The sequence below is a fragment of the Leuciscus leuciscus genome (assembly GCF_965113295.1).
Source record: "Leuciscus leuciscus genome assembly, chromosome: 4".
Taxonomy (NCBI): Eukaryota; Metazoa; Chordata; class Actinopteri; order Cypriniformes; family Leuciscidae; genus Leuciscus; species Leuciscus leuciscus.
This window is the reverse complement of record NC_138728.1, coordinates 11,169,491-11,186,746: the sequence shown is the minus strand read 5'-3', so window position 1 is coordinate 11,186,746 and position 17,256 is coordinate 11,169,491. Positions and strand designations below refer to the sequence as shown.

Sequence of the window (17,256 nt, the reverse complement as noted above, 5' to 3'; positions counted from 1 at the left end):
TCCGAGGCCAGTTGGCACTGCAGTGTTAAGAGCTTGGAAACTCACTATAACTGGTGTATTACTCATTAATCTGTCACTTCAGTGAGAAAAGGCTTGAGATTCCTTCAGGTTGTGTTTAGATTCTCATATAGGTGCATTTCTTTAAAAGTAAGATAGAAGCAATGTGGAGTGTTCAGATCAACCTGTATATTCATATAAATGGTTTTAATCAAAGCTGTGACCACCAAAGACATTGAGTGGTCAGCTGGAATGGGTTTTTGCATTTGGTATGCGGTTACATCTTTGGCTTTAAATGCTGTAGGACACTTCTGGTCACAGTCGATCACGCCAACTGCAATGTAGCCTCACATTTTTGTGATGCACGCTGAATGTGACTTACAACTTAAAATAATATTTGAGCAGTTGCTCTGTTCTCATGTTGGCATAAAAATGTAATGACCTTAACAACCTCTGCAGAGTGCAGTTTCTGTTCGCTTATAAACACAAGCCTTTACATTGGAAGTTCACCTACTGAAAAGCAAAGCTGTTAAAATGTCACTGCAAATGGTTCGGCATTCCTCCATTTTAACAGCCTTCATATTTGCACATGGGATCTAATTTGAAATGTGTATGTTAAAACTCTTTGTTGTTAAATTATGTTTATTCATGTGAATTAAATTATTTGTTTTGATACACAGTGAACTTTTTACAGTTCACAAATAAGAGCAATTAAGTCTTCTAAAATTAAATGGTTGACTCTCAACAAGTAAAGAATGGATAGGATTTCGGCTGATATAAAAATAAATATAAAAAAAATATTCAAATAAATATTTGGTAAATACGAGGTAATTTGTCGGGGTCTCGAGTACATTCTCTTGCAGGCACCTCATACGGATCCAGATTTCCGATCAATGCCATCTTTTCCAGGTACCGTTTTCTTGCGTCAGGTAGAAGTTTGTCTCTGTATAGTACATTTTGTTCTTTTAATTGACTTTTCAACATTGTTTTCGTGTAGTAAGTGGTCGTTTTAAGTCTCGCCTGATGTGGCCTCACAATATGGCGCCGACCTCTTGTTTACGTCCCAGAATGCACTGCGCAGTGATGTCGGTTGCCAAGCCCAGTATATAAATATACAACAAATATATTAAAATAATATTTTAATATATAAACATATTTTATTAAATTATATAATATCATTAAAATTATACATAATACCTGCTTAGTTTGAACCCACTAAGCAATTCATATTTTTAACGTATGTCCTGAGGTCATTAATCACATTTTCACATCACCTTTCACAGCATTTAACTCAATACACAACAAAAGACAGTGTTCTCACAAGAAAATTAGCTTTTCACACCAGTTAGTTTCCCTTTGGTCATTGAGCATGACTTCCTACATTAAATCCAGATCCCATTAACAATAAAGTTTACAGAGCAGAGAACAGAAAAGAAACATGTCACCTTATACATAAACAGTGAAGAATTTGTTGATTTATGAGAGTTTTTGTCCACAAGGTATCTATAATTAAGACATTTGGATATGCAGGACCTGATGGCTAAATGTATTTCTAAACGATTACCCCAAATTTACCGCTGGGACACAAATAGTGTCTAAGAGCTTTTTCCATGTCACCTGATAGCCTATATCCGATGGAGTCATACCCTCCCCTTATTTGGTCCTAACTAGATATATAAAAGAATGGTTTTATGTTTATTTTTGTGGTACCTTCCTTTTATGTTACCACATTAAACCCAATTATATAAAATCCAATTCTATTTAAAGTAAATATACAATTGCAATTTAAGTAAAATGTATTCTTTTTTACTGTGGCACAATTAGAACATACCCAGTACAGGACACACAGATTAGGTTATGGAGGACAGTTTTTCTGACACTGACTGTTTGTATTGTTCTGTAGAGAAAAAGCCGCTCTGTGGAGGGCTCTCTGAAGATGGCTGTTGGGTCTTCAGCTTTTTAGGAACATACTTACTCTTTTAGTGCATGTCATACACAGCACCAGAGAGTCCCACAGTCATTCAGATCTCCTGTAGGCCTCATCTCACTAGAGTTTGCAGAAGTGATTTGGTGTGTCAGCTACTAATGACTTCAAAGAGAGAGCTCAGTCTTGTGAAAGACAAGTCTGTGGTTTCTCTTTTTGTGCTGAGAGGTAGAAGCACAAGATTCTGGGTTTCTGGGTGCCTGTGTGCAGGGCAACAAGTTCAGTGCCAACAAGAAAAGGGTCTTTCAATGGGGCTCTGGTTTTTAATATGCTTGAGTTTTTGGTACAACGGTACAAATTTGGTACTTTTGTGCATGTACAGTATGATTAGTGATGTAACACAGTGCAGTTTTGACATCCAGTGTCATCTGTTAGTCGTAAAGTGCAGATGGCATCTTGTATTTCATGTGTTTGTAAATAGATGCAATCAGGAAGGTGTTGGAATTCTCCTCCTCCTCCATATCTATTGCGGTCTGCAAAGTATATTTGTGTTCCGTCCATCCCATTTGGAATGTGTGCATCATTTTCCCAATTTCCCTTTATCGCCAGCTGCATTCTTCGCCTGCTTCCATCCGGTATTGACATTTACTGTGTTACAGCCTGATAGCATTCTAGGGAGAGCTGGCACAAAACACACCAGCTGCTCCCAACAATCCCAAATGGTGTGTGTGTGAGTGTGTGTGTGTGTAATCTGCAGTGGTTGGCTTTGGTTCCAAATACTGGACTCTCAGGGTTTTATTTTTGCCTGGCTCTCAGAACAGCGGAGGACTCCTCAGCTGTCAAGCTCCGGTCTTAGAAGCACTTCCTGTGGGGTGGCAGCACTTAGCGTTTATGATGTAATGCGAGTAGGGCACAATCTGGGCATTGTATACTGCAATCTTGGCACTGTGGAGGCACTGCTGCGGACATCCCTGTATGTGCACATGTGTCCTATAATTTTTAATACTGTTTAGGGATAAGTGTTTTGTCGTGATCTGATTGTATACATTTAAAAATGCAAAAATAAATGTAAAAGTATTTTTAAAGGCTTAAATTCTTAAAGAAAAATACTTTCTCCTCTCATGGTTTCAGTGATCTTGAATCATTAATAGGAACTATGAGTATGTTTATGTTCCTAATGCATTATTCAAAATCTCACTGTGGCAGTTTTTTATTGCATTCATAAAGTCATTGTTTCTCTTTTTGTCTTTCAGCCACAGCAAGTGGTTCAGGAAAAGCCCGCTCAGGTATGTCAAATAAAATCTTGCACCATCTATAATTAATACAGCAGGTTGACATGCACATATTTATATATGAAAGTCCAATTGGCTAGAAGGGGATGGCAGCTTGCAAAAATATATTGAGGATGATTGCCTGAGGAAGGGTATTGGCTTTTTGGGTTTACAAAGTCCTCAAAAAGCCCAAGTGAGCGAAAGGGGGACATAATACTGGTTTGATGAGAGACCTGCATGGTTAAGGCTAATGTAAATCCTATAGCACTATGTGCGGAATCCCAGTCTTCTTTGGTTTCATCCGCTCACAGATGGATATGCAATCTGGCAGACAGGATTAGTTTTGAAGAGTTGCCCCTTTTTTCTTCTCTTGTCAAAATTCCTTCAGCGAATTAACAATGGAGTCGACTCTAAAGTCTCTGTCTGTGCACAGCGCTGCTTTAATGTGCTCAGGAAGAAAAGAAAGACAGCAGTCTGCTGCCTATATGCTGGCTGCTAATGCGACTAAATGAATTGCGCCTTAAAAATATGAAAATAAAACAAACCATATATTGACTTTTTATCTAGACTTTCTATATTGATATATGTAATTATTCGTTTAATCAGCACACCTTGTAATTAATTCAGTTACATTTTAATTAATTGACATCTCTGTATAAAATATTCATAAACAACAATCAAACCTATTCACTGTTAAAAAAGAAAATGATATTTTGAAAAAAAAATGGTGCATTTTTATGAAAATTCAGACTTGGTGTAAAAATGCTTTAAAGATTCATATATTTAACTTTCTCATGTCACTAATGATGACAAAATGCCATCACTTGATTTAATGATGTTTGCTGTACGTTGTCTTGATTAGAGTAGAAAGACCCAAAGAAAAAAAAAATAACACAACCGGCAATTTCTCACTCCCCCACACAATCTTCCACACATTTACCAGGAATCTGCTCACCTCCTCTTGTTCGCTGGTGCGGACCAGTTTACAGTGTGAATGCATAACTGAGGCCTGATTTGATGCTATGTGGGAACGCACAGACCCCGATGGCTTTGCGCCATACTGGAGGGTCCAACATATACGTGCTCACACACACTGCACTGGTATCTATAGGTAATCCGAGATGGTATCTCTGAAATGGAAGGCAAAACTACCCGCACTTTTTAAAAATAAATGCAATGAAATCCTTCCTGAGAACAAACGTTTTTGGCCAATGTTTTTTAAGCATCTCACACCATGAGCATTGCGTTTTTAAGACGCTTTAAACTTTGTCACTTTTAAAAATGTCTCATGTCAACAACATGTGCCTTAGCCTAATTAATCAACACATTGTTCATGCAACCTACTGACTAACCTATGTTATGTTGTTTTGCACATCTCTAATAATACTACTAATAGTATTGTTTTTGTTAATAAGGTGTGTTCAATTTCCCTAAACTTCAAAGGGAACCAATGATCCGCCATAAACCCAAAACAGGGGGTTTTAATTACTATCGCTGAACCATCTTTTCTCCTTGTTGGTGATGGTTAAACCAAGCGTGTGGTAATCCTACTTTTTCAGGAATTCCATTGAGGTTTTAGAGTTTTTCGAGTGCTGCATCTGTGCCTGTCATTGCTCTCGGAATGAAAGAGCAAGCAATGCATGAGAATGTAATTTAATCATTGAGATAAAAAAAAAGATAAAAAAAGGAATGTTCAGAACAAATCAATGCAAAAGAATTTTAGAATTCTGAAAAATGTATCACAGTTGCAGTGCTAAAATAGAGCAAACTGCCAAAAGAAATCTGATGTTCCATTCAAGCAAATAAAAGATTGGAACTAAGCTGGTATTTTCTGGTCTGTGTGGCACTTCAATTGGAAGCACGATTGGTGGCTGGGGGGTGTCCGAATATGATTAAAGAGGTTTTTTTTCTCCATTCTTTCACTCGCCCATGTCACACATGGTAGCGCTTAGCTGGTCCTTCACAGCTGAAGTGTCTGCCGCACTAATGAATGGAGTTTGGCTCTTATAATGCAGACAGGCTTTTGCCACGGCCTTTCCCCTGAATGGGAGCAACACAGCGGCTTGGGAAAAGAAGAGGGTTATAAATTGTGTCAGTTAGCCTTTCCAAATAAAATGAAGCCATGTGGAAAATGAAATCCATTTCATTCTGAAAAGTGCCCAAAGCCAATCGTCTCCCCAGCCCCCATTCAACGCCTTTCAATGGTGGTCATCCTGGCAGCAGCTGTGGGACGTTCACTGTCTAAGCTCATGAAAAAGAAAATTTTTAACCGCAGTCTTTTTGTGGTGACTGATGAGCAACCACTGTTGTGTTTTGTAGGAAGAAGAAGAGGAGGAGGAGGAGGCGGAGCCAGAAGAGGACTAAGCAACCACAGGATTTTACCTCTACCTCATCCAGCTGTCAGCTCTCTCCAAGGGAAAAGACTGCCTTGACCACTTATTATTGACTTCACACTTTCGTTTGATCGTTTTCATTTGTTTATTTTCGTTTTTCCTCATTCGTTTATTTTGGTTTGGCTTCGTTTTGTGATAAACACACACAACACCTCAGAGCGCAACCCGAAAAAAGACGCAAATGCAAACAAACATCTTGCAGATGACAATTGGAGCCGCCTTGCTGTTTCCACTTCCCACAAACTGTTGTAAGCACAAAGGTGCAGGGGTTAAACACACAATATGTGCTACAGCTGTTCTTTGCGCCACACACACTCTTGTTGACTGATTTTCCAGGCTTCATTGGAGGTGAAACTGTCTGGTTTTGTCATTCAGCATGTAGTGCTTCCTATATCTGGGTGGAGCTTTGAATGGACACACCCATTCGCACAAGAACCCCCTTTTTACAGTACCGTACCACCAAAGACAGTTAAAATAGACCTTCTCTGTCCCCTTCATTTTGAGGTTTTGACCAAAAATGAAAGTGAGCTTTAAAAGCATTTGCCTTAAAACTGCAACCAGAACCTTTAACCTATTAGTTAATGAAATTGAACATTTTGCAAGTGGACCCCTAAAAAATTATATTCTGTGATTATTTACTGACCCTATCGTTTTTTCACAATTTTGTTTCTTTCGTGGAACACAAAAGGAGATTATACAAAGAATGTCCAAACTGGTCTTTTCTATACACTAAAAAAGTGAATGGTGGCTGTCAAGAAAGTGTTTCAGTGCTTAACAAATACAAAGTTCTGTCATGAAACTCTAAATGGCGCAGGCTGATTGGTCCTGTGTTTGCGATCACATCGTTATCTACATAGCGCAGCTGATTGGTCTCTGTGGCATCAGCAGCAAATGAGCTTGCTGCTTAACATTCAAATACTTGGCATTGTTTGCTGTTAGCGGCCTGCAGCTCGCTTTCAGAAACCCTCCACCTTCCCCAGCTCCACCTGTATAGATCTGCGATGGGGGTTATTTCATGTATGTTACATGTGCAGCAGCAATGTCTGTGAATGTATTGGCAGTAGCAAGTCTTTATACTTGCTCTGCAGCAGCAGCAGTGTAGCAGATCTATTCCACCAAGACCAAATACATTAACATTGCCATATCCATTACCATGCCAATCTCTCTGAGAGTTGTTATGACAGAACTTGAATTACAATTTATTTTTCACCCAAAGCTGTCCTATGATTTGAAATATAGTGCATGAGTCATACGGACCACTTTTATTGTGCTTTTTTTGTAACTTAGCAGCCCTAAGTCACCATTCATTGTATGGAAAAAAGCAGCTTGAATATTCTCTAAAATCATCTGCTTACAGAAAAAAGAAAGTCATATGGGTAGTGTTGGGGAAAGTAACTTTTAAAAGTAATGCATTACAGTATTGCGTTAAAAAGTAACTAATTGCATTGCTCAGTTACTTTTTATGGAAAGTAATGAGTTACGTTACTTTTGCGTCACTTTTTTTCAGCTCGGCTGGGCTTGTTTGTTGGCTTAATAACAAAATAAATAAATAAAATAAGTTCTATTTTTGGCAAATGTAAAGTTCCTTTCATTTTTTGCGATGCTTATTTGAAAAAGTAACATTTTATTGTAAATTTAAAAGTAATGCATTACTTTACCAGTTACTTAAAAAGAAATCTTATTACGTAACTCGTGTTACTTGTAATGCGTTATGGGTTTAGAATGAGTGAATAATGACAGAATGTTTATTTTGGGGTGAATTATCCCTTTAGTATCAAATCCATGTCCCTCGTGTCCTTGGTGGTGATTTTTTTTTCCGTTTTTTTTTTTTAAACTGATTACTGCAAACATTAAATGTCTCAGTGTGGGAGTGTTTTTAGCATTACTACAGAACAGTAGTTCTACTGTACATACCTTTGTGACTTCGGCTTTGCATAATTAACATACGTGTACATAATTGAGTTTTTATTTTCTTGTATGGCATAGCTTTAAGAACATAATTTTCTGACAAATTCAGTGAAAGGGAAATGTATCAACTCAGTCAAGACTTAAACCTCAAGAAACACCCAAACCACAGGAACAAAACCACACTATACCTCATTACACACAAAAATACCTGAACCGCAGCGACGGGCGTCGAACGGTATTCGGCGGATCCTAAAGTACGCCAGCGCTGTCACCAATGCAATATCTCCTCACCGTTTCAAAACTACCTCTGATTTCTTCAACCAGCAAACCAGCTCAAAAAGACGCGCGCTGCTGTAGAGTTCTCATTACAAAGCAGGGGATGGCAGAGAGTGCCAATGTTGAAAGCGACCCTTGTCGTAAGGGCAGGCGAGCGCTCTGCAAAATGTTTTTTGTGAGAGTCGGGCAGGTAATAACTGAATTCTGAGGTCTGTAGTCAAATGTAGAACTAATCATGCAGCTAAGGGAAAAAAATTACTGTGTTTGTTCTAGTTAATTTTCTTTTTTCACATTAGCATATATCTGACATTTGTAACTAGACACTCTGTCTCTGCAGCTGGGATGTCTGTTTTAAATTTTTAACTTGAATATATATTTTGTACTGATTTACTCAATGGTTTCTAAGGATCAAGTGCTTGTATGACACTAAATGATATTGTTGCGAATTAATTTCTCTTTTCTTTCTCTATTTTTTCCCCCCTCTCCACTATTGCTCTGAATTTCTAGTTTCCTATGTACTATTCAGATATGTACCTCAAAAAAAAAAAAAAAAGGATAAAAATGGATAAATAATAATCAGCTGACAAATACCTACCTCCAGTCTTGAAAACGGAACCTTTTTTTTTTTTTTTTTTTTTTTTTTTTTTTGCCTGGTTTCTTTCAGTACGGATTCAAATGATGTGTACTGAAAAAGGCTTTAGGACTGCACAAAATCCTGTTTTACAAACGTTTTAAATTTAGATTTTTGTTTCATCTTAGTTCAGCTGGGAGAAGGTGCTAAAAGAAAGCAACTACACACACACACACACACACACACACACACACACACACACACACACAAAATACACATCACATGAAAAACAAACAAAAAAACAACAAAAGAAACTTGAAACGCTCTTTCAGGTTTGAAAAAATATGTTCGGGTTTTGTATATTGCATATATGATTATGTTTTTGAAAAATTAGTAGATATTGAGATATACTTGATTAGCGTTTTTTTTTTTTTTTTGTACTTTACGCAAATGTGATTTTCTTTTCTTGTATGGTTCAAACAGATGTATATGTAATGCTTATTTAGTGAAAGAATACACCTTTTCAGCCTGTCACCATGAAAACCTTAAGAAATGTTAACATGGTAATCTCAACTGGGCCTGAGGTAGAGCCTCAGAGGAAGCTAATGGAACTGTTGGCATGCCCCTTGAACTTACAATGGCATGTAATGACCGTCTTTATATGCGGCAGCTTGGCTTTTGCCACAAACCAACATTAAACGTTGCTCAAACACTGTAATGCTACTACCTAAATGGTTACAGTTCTTTTAAAAGTGTCAGTTTTCGAATCGGACCGCTTCTTTACTCTCCTACGAGTTCAACAGATGTAACAGTCGCTCGCTTAAGTGGAAGGACGGCTAGTCTCGGCCCGACCTCAGCAGTGGTTGCTTTTAAACGCTGTTTTGAGGTCGTTTTCGGTAGATCGGCGTATAATGGCACTGTTATAGCAGAGCGATCTGTCATAAGGTGCACCGCTTTCAGCCCTGAAACTTGGCATTGTGTTCATATGCTTCCTATGTTGGTTTGAATGTGTATCCACAGGAGCCACTGTTCATGTGCTTTCAGCTCTGGGTGTCTTAATGAAGATGAAGTTGTATTTTTTATGACAACATGTTCTAGTACAATCGAATACACTTTTCTACCTCCAAGAGGGCCTCCTGTTACCTCATTTTTCAAACTTACTATCTGCTTAAATTCAGGTGCCTGAGTCCAGAGAGAACGGCGTAAAGTTTTAAATTTATATATAAATAAAATATATATTCATAGTTTATTTGTGTGTGTTTTGGGGGGGATTTTTTTTTATAAGACTGTACCTCTCTGCCTCTCAGCCACAAGTTAGGTAAGACTGGGCAATTTGACTTGTTTTTAAAACGTCTTACATTATGCAATGTTTTGTCATTTCTGCAGCTGTGGAGATGGAAAAGTATCACTAGGTGTTTACTCTCAGCTTTCTTCACTTGATATAACTTGTTTTCTAACAATTATGGCTGTTTCACTTAGTATTGCTGTTTGTGATTTCACTTAAAATTGCTTGCTTGTTAAAAAAAAAAAAGGACAAAAAAAGAAACGTATTAGAAAAAAGTCCTCTTTATACATATCCACCTCTTTATTCAGCACAATAAAAAAAGGTGCCTGTGATCATTGTTGTGTGTGAAGTCAGTATTAACACTGCATGCTTTATCGACAAATGTCATCTATAGCAAAACTTGTTTTCACACAACCACATCTCCTTTGCATTTATTCATTTGGTTTTATTTAAATTGCATTCAAGGTACTTTCAGTTCTTTGAAGCCCCTTTCACACTGACTGTGATTAAAAGGCTAATATTAACCAAATAAACTGAAACACTCCGAATCCATTTGTTTTTAGGTGTTTCCTCACAGTATGTGAATCTCTGACTGTACTCCCATTGGTAGTCGGTGCATTGTTTCGCTTTCATTTGCTTGAAGTTGAGCTCTGCTCACAGTGCTACCGATCTCTATTATGATGTGGTCACGTTTACCTTTACTCGTAGAAAGGTCGTTGACGAAATCCAGTCATTTTCAGATATTGCATCGGATTTAAGTTCTTTGGGGCCGATTTTGCTGCGTAGAACAAACAAAAAAAAAAATATTTGAAAGATTTCTGTGAGCCTTGCTTAGTAGACATTATTGACAATTAGACCTTTTTCATTAATGTGAAAGCACCTTTTTAAGTTGCAGTTACAGTGATGTTTCAGTGAAATTTTGCAGGCAAAAAAGGGTTCATTGTCAATAGTGTACCGAAGCACTTTCAAACTGAGCAGCTTTGGTCAGGCAAAAACGCTTGGTCAACTTGAACGTGAGCGAAATCTGCGTGGGGGACTTTTCAGCCCTTTCTCGAAACTCTCGCACTTGCAAATTCCTATTGAAATGAGCTATGGTAAATGTGACCGCACCTTTACTTAAATTGGTGAAATTCACCTTTTTTTTTTTTATATGAATGAAATCCAGTTGCTTTCAATCAATTCCAAATGGACAAAATCATGGCGCGCTCTACATTTTTCTTGTTTGAAAAGCCAATATACGTCACACAACTTTCATTTCATGCTGACTTTAAGTGTGCAGTAAGGTTCCCACAAGTCTTCAACTGATGTGTTTTAAATCATTTTGAAGAACTATTCTTTTCTTTATGGGTAAAATTTACCTTTGCACATTTTATTAGGAACCATAATTCATTCCTTAAGGCACACATACACATACAAGCCAGCACCAAAGTGTCACAGGTCATTCTAGGGCAGGACAGTGGGACTGCACATTCAGAAACACAGAGGCTATGTATGGAGCTTCAAGGTACACAATGTTACGGAATTTAGACGACTGCTTTTTTTTCCCTCCTCTCTCCCCTGTTCCTCTTCCACAGACTCTCCCCCTCTTCCCAATTTCAAAACATCTCTTTAACTCCCGTTCTTTGGTGTACTCACGGGGGACACGTAGCCCACCCTGGAGCCCCTGACCTCTGCTCCGCAGCAGACTCTGTGAATGGGACGGCGGCCCCCACTTCAAAGTCCCGCCATTCTGTGCACTCTGACAGGGCGCCTCACTCACACCCCTCCTTTGTGCAACCCCCCCCCCCCAACTCACCTCGGCTATGTGCCCCAACCCACCAGAGTGCTGAGGATTTGGTTGTTAGTGCCAGCTCTCATCATCAAGCTGCTCAGTAATTCCGCCAGATTGACCCACGTAGAGGGAGGGAGGATTGGGTGGAGAGGGAGTTCACTGCTACCACAACCACGTTCAGAGGTGGTCTTGCCACCTCTTCCTCTTTTCCGTGTAAAGAGGGTCTGCCTTTGTGTGAGAGTGTTTCCCTCCTCTTTCCTGCTCTCTCATTAACAATCATCCAGCTGTTCAGGGACAAGGCCTCGGACAAAAATCTGTTTTACTTACACTTCATTTATTAGGTAACATCTATGCACGTCTATTGAGTTTGCAACTCAACAATAACCATACTAAATTAGAGATTTAGCATATTTGGCATATGGATAGTAGAATATTCTCAAAATCGGCATAAAACGGAAGTAGTGATAGTTTTCCTTCCTATTCTTTGTGATGTATATCTTATGAAACAGCTTCTTGAACAAGACAAAAATGTAAGGCGGCACTGGATTTTGTCCATTGATTTTGTCCATCAGGGAATTGATTGGACCGTTTGCGCACAGTATGTAAAGTTAATGTAAACAACAGCTTGTACTGTGTGCGTAATTCACACTAAATCCTGCTGCATTTAAAAAAAAACAGTTTTCTATGTAATCATGCGTTAGGCTCATTTTGCTTACTTTTTAAGATCTCGCTCATTGGTGCCGTGTATTTGAGACGGCATATCAAGAAGTTCAAGTTTTAAAAATGCATCTCGAGACCTTGCATTCTTTACCATTCAGTAAACCCTAACAATCAAAATTATTAATGGGTTTGAGTAGGGCAAACTTAAATTAATCAAATTAGTTCAATCCCATTAACCGTTATGACTTTTTAGAACTTTCTTTTGAATTCACAGATCTGATACATTTTAAGTAATCTGAATTGTTTAATTGTTTTGAGTTGTATTAACTTGTTTCTTTTAATGTAGACAAACTTAAATTTAACTAAAAATGCAGGCTGGGATTTCAGTTCAATTTAAGGAGGGGGGGTGGGGGGTTTCCATCATGGCGTCGAGTGGAGCATGTGCTTGGTTTGAGAAAAGATATATGTTAAATGTTCTATATTGTTGTACTCATTCAGCAATTGTTATGCTATCAAAACACTGTTAATTATCAAGTTAGCATTTACTGAATTAGCTAGTTAAAGCTTGCCAAGTTTCCTCTACAAAAAATATTTATGTTGAGATTACATGATCATTTTAAATTTAATGAATTAGCTTACTCAAATATTTCAAGTTAAATGTACGAGTACAAAATAAAAATATGCAAGCTCTGCTTAAAATTTAATTTTTGTAACATAAAAATGTTGTTGTAACTGATTACCAAAAATGTTTTTGCGTTTTGCCAACTTATTCACACTGTATCATGATTTAAAAATCGGCTTGAAATACAGGTTGCAAAAGTCTTTTTTTCCCCTTATTGTGATGTATATCCACGTGAAACAGCTTCTCAAACTCTATTTTGATTTCATAGTGACTTTAAATGCAAGAACGAATTTGTTTGAACGGCTCACTCTCTCTGGCTGCATCTGAAATCGCATACTCTCTTGAGTAGGTACTTATTTTGAATATTTACGACCCATTAAAAAGTGTGTTCTATATAGTATGATAGTGTGTGGTATGAATGTAATCCATAAATACTACATTCCATGTTGTCATTATCATGTGACCTGCCAGGGTCAGTTACATCACTTCACTGCCATTCACAAATCTTCCCCCGTGGCCTCATGGGATAGTAAAGTGTCCATCATATGCACACTTCAGAATCCTCAGTAGTAGTAGGTCATCCTGGTACTTTTTGTCTACTCTTTTATGAGTACTGTGAATTCAGAGACTTATTTTTTGTCACAAACTGTTTTTCACCTACTATATATACAAATATGCGATTTAGGATGCAGCCTCTCTCTTTCCCCGTTCTCTCTATCTGAGGTGAGTGGCACATAATTGTTCGTTTCTTGTATCTTCCACACTAAAGGATGTCCGTCCACTCTGCTGAGCAAATAAAACACACTTCCTGTTCCCTCTTGTGTGTCTGGGTGCAGCTGTTGTAGCCCTGGCGCAGACTCAGCTATCCGCCTCAGATCCTTATAAATCCCATTTCATGCTTTTCCATGTAATCCCTACACCAAGATATCACAATATAATCTTACGAATAAGCCTTTTCAAATATTAGCATATTTTCCATATGCCTCGTAATTGTGTACAAGTGTAAACGAATATGTTGTTTTAAACGTAGTAGTTTTAAAGATCAATTTGCACTGCAGGACCATTTAAAATCAGCCCTTGCAATATTGACTATACAATAGGCAATATTTAATATAATTATAAATGGAGTTGCAAAATAGAATATCCACTTTATATATATATATAATTTGTAGATATAAAGTTATAACTTTTAACCTAAATCATTATTTTTATTTTGGCAATCCCATCTACATCTAGATAAATATATAAAAATTTAAAAACACAATCTGATACCCCTCTAAAGCAACATACTTTAGGTGCTACAATTTTTTAAAGGGGATGACATAGAGGAGAATTAGCTGCTTTGTGCATCACACACCCCTGTTATACATAAAAGTTATGACTGGATGACCTCGGCCAGTTATTTTGAGGCTTCATTCATGTCTGTATACAGCCGGTGCAGGATGAGCTGAAGTTAACAGTTTTAGTTCAAATTCAAGTAGTAACAGTGATGCTTGTCTTAGGAAACACTAATTAGGTGATTGATTTTTTTTCAATTATCGACTTAAGTTTTACAGTGAAACCATGACGTAAAGCAGAAGCTGCTTTAAGCAGTGTACTTAAGAGGACATTCCTCCAAATGGTTTATTGGTTGTGCATGAAGTGAAATCCAGGGTCTTTCCAAGTCTCCTGATCCATCCCAGCACATTTGGACCACCTTGGCCTCGTTCAAGCCTTCAAAGATATAAACAGCTCAAATCGAGGTGAGTCAGCAGCACATATGTACTCTAAATTCTACAGTGGTGAGATGTCTGTAGACTTTGAAAGGCTCTACAACACACTCCAGAAGTGTCTGTTTATAGGAATGAGTCACACTGGACATCAAAACTTCAGGGTGTGTAATCCTGCCTGCGGATGTGACCGTGTCTGGTTTCCCCCAGCCTGTGTGTGTCAGAAGGCCGGCCGTCACCGAATCTGTGCCGGAGCTCAGCTTGGGCTGCGTTCAAGGTGGGCGTGTGTGGAAGCGTGGACGGGATGAATGGAACGAGTGGGTGGCTGTGGGTTTATGTGTGTGGGTGTCATTCCAAGTGTGTTTAGGACCTGTTGAAACTGAGTATGTTTGTGACTGCAAGTGTGCATGAGAATATCTTTGTGTAGCCTATTGTATGAAATGGGGCATTTGAAAAACAGAGCTCTATGGATGCTATAGGCTGCTAGTGTGTGTCAATAGGCGTCTCCATGTAATTTGGAAGATATATATTTCTTAAATAATATTTTTATAATTATTTGTTATTAATACTTTTTTTATAATAATTTTTTATATTTTTAATATACCGAATTTGTTTAATATAATTGATTAATCATGATTTGATACTTTTTTTTATTTATTGTAACTGTCATAATTTTTTTATAATTCATTATAATTATTTATGCATAGCATGTCCAAAAACTTTATAATTTAAAATGATCAATTTCTAATAAATGTTTTAACTTAATCTCTAAAATTATGTAAAATTATTAAAAAAATATATAATATTATATAAATATATATTATAAAAGAAATATATAAATAATTAAGATGGATGTATTGTTTCTACCACTGTTTTTATCATTTTTATTTACTCTATTACTTTACTTTTTAAGTAGATTTTTTATTATTATTTGTATTTTGTGTGTTTATGTAAGGGATAACAGCTAGTTACCAAAAAAATTATAAAAAATATATACAAAATATTGATTTGTTTAAATTATTCTATTATGTCATAAGAAAAGGAGTGCAGAGTGATATAAGAGACATTATCGGTTGCCAGACACAACTACTGGTTATAAAAATATAGAGCGTGATCGACCAATGAGAATCAATTTTTTCCGAAATATATATATAATTTTTTGAAAGAGAGCACAGAACCATAGAGTGTAACCTCAGTGTGTCATTTAGGCGTATAAGACCATTAAACTGTTTTTAACTGCTACATAAATATGAGTCTGGTTTTCCGTGTAAGTGTGTATTTATGAATGGTTTTGGAGCAGTGTGCTCTACTTAGTGCACCAGGCTGCATGAATAAGTGTTTGTTTACTCTGTATGACTGATCAGTGTTTGTGCGCTTCTGTTTTGAGGGTGTGTCTGACCCGAGTGTCACTGACTCACGCCTGCGGTCCTGACTCATCCCGCCGTCACCCGCACCGTGAGCTCGCGTGCCGCCCCGCACAATCCGGCCGCACTCGCACAGTCATCGAGGAACCATTTCCCCTTCATCCTCTCCCTCTTTCTTTCTTGTTCTTGGTCTCTGTGACTCATCTTGGTTTCATTTTGCCGCCCCCCTCCACCCGCCACCCAACTCGCCTCCATTACAGCCTCCTCCCTCAATGGGTCTATCTCTCTTTTCACTCGCCTGTCTCATTCCTTCGCTCCCTCTCTTTCCCTTTCCTTCCTGGCTCTGTAAATGACCTCATTTTAATGAAGCACAGTCTTGGCGGGGAGACCAAACCGCATGGCTGGAACCTCCCTCCCTCCATCTCTCTAAACCACCCTGTACTACAGAATCTGGCTTTCATTCCCAGCGCTAATAGAACCGAACGGGAAGTCTGGGAATTCTAGAGTAACTCCAAGAATTCCACGACAAATGTTTGATTGCATTCCATCACTTATAGCAACAACAAAACCATGTAATAAAACTACTTTCTGTGGCTCGAGCTGCTACATTGTCCCATAAACTAGGAGACAATGTACACAGTGCGGTCCAAAAGTCTGACAATTAAAATCTGGGATTCAAAATCTCGGAAATAAACAGAACGTTTTAGGGGTTTTTTTTACCTTTAAAACAAGGAAATGCCATTACGTAAAATGAAGAAGAGATATTTAAGATGTGGCACTAGCTACTATAAATACTATTGGCATTTATGGTTCTATGAATAACTTTTAACATCCATGGAGCCTTTCAAATGCATAAAATGTTCTTTACTATGGAACAAGGTTCTTCAAATTGTTCTTCACTAAGGACAAAATGGTTCTTCTAATGCTGCCTTTACGTGCTATCGGAAATTTCGGACTTCCGAAGTCGTGATTATGAGCTTGTTCGTTCAAGTGCTTTGTTGTCGGAAAGAATAGGAATTATGGAGGAAACCAGGTCTGGGACTGAGAAGGGATCATCTTACCCCATGGGTCTAATTTTGTCTTTTTACTTCAAAATAAAAACTATAACCTCTCTGCAAATCCAAAACATTAATGTGTCCACAAATCCCTCATTATCAACTAGACACAAAAAACAATGATATTCAACATAATAAAATGTCATATCACTATTTTCCAGAAACACAAAATTAGATTTATTAAACTCAAAACTGTTTTGACTGACTAAATCTCACAATTGATATTGAGATGAAATGGCGCACCCAACTCTGAAACTCTGGAAGGCCTATCAAAATTTTCCCCAAGCTTCCCAGTATTAAATACGACTTGAAAGGGCGCATGTCCAATTTTCAACTAGGAAACTCGATGATTCCGATAGCACATGTAGGCAGAATTATTTGGGGACTTTTGGAATGTGTATTTGTACGACATTAGCAGATTTGTGACCGCTAAGCTATGTGCTAGAAGTC

The 17,256-nt window shown here is 37.8% G+C and overlaps 1 protein-coding gene across 1 annotated transcript in view; it reads left to right on the top strand.

The window, feature by feature from the left end:
• The window catches only part of hmga2 (high mobility group AT-hook 2), a 32,494-nt gene extending 22,537 nt beyond the window's left edge, over window positions 1-9,957 (top strand). Inside the window, exons 4-5 of the mRNA XM_082166716.1 lie at window positions 3,175-3,207; window positions 5,512-9,957. Coding sequence (XP_082022842.1) covers window positions 3,175-3,207; window positions 5,512-5,556 — 78 coding nt within the window. The 3' untranslated portion in view covers window positions 5,557-9,957. The remainder of the gene's footprint in view (window positions 1-3,174; window positions 3,208-5,511) is intronic.
• The last annotated feature ends 7,299 nt before the right edge of the window (window positions 9,958-17,256 follow it).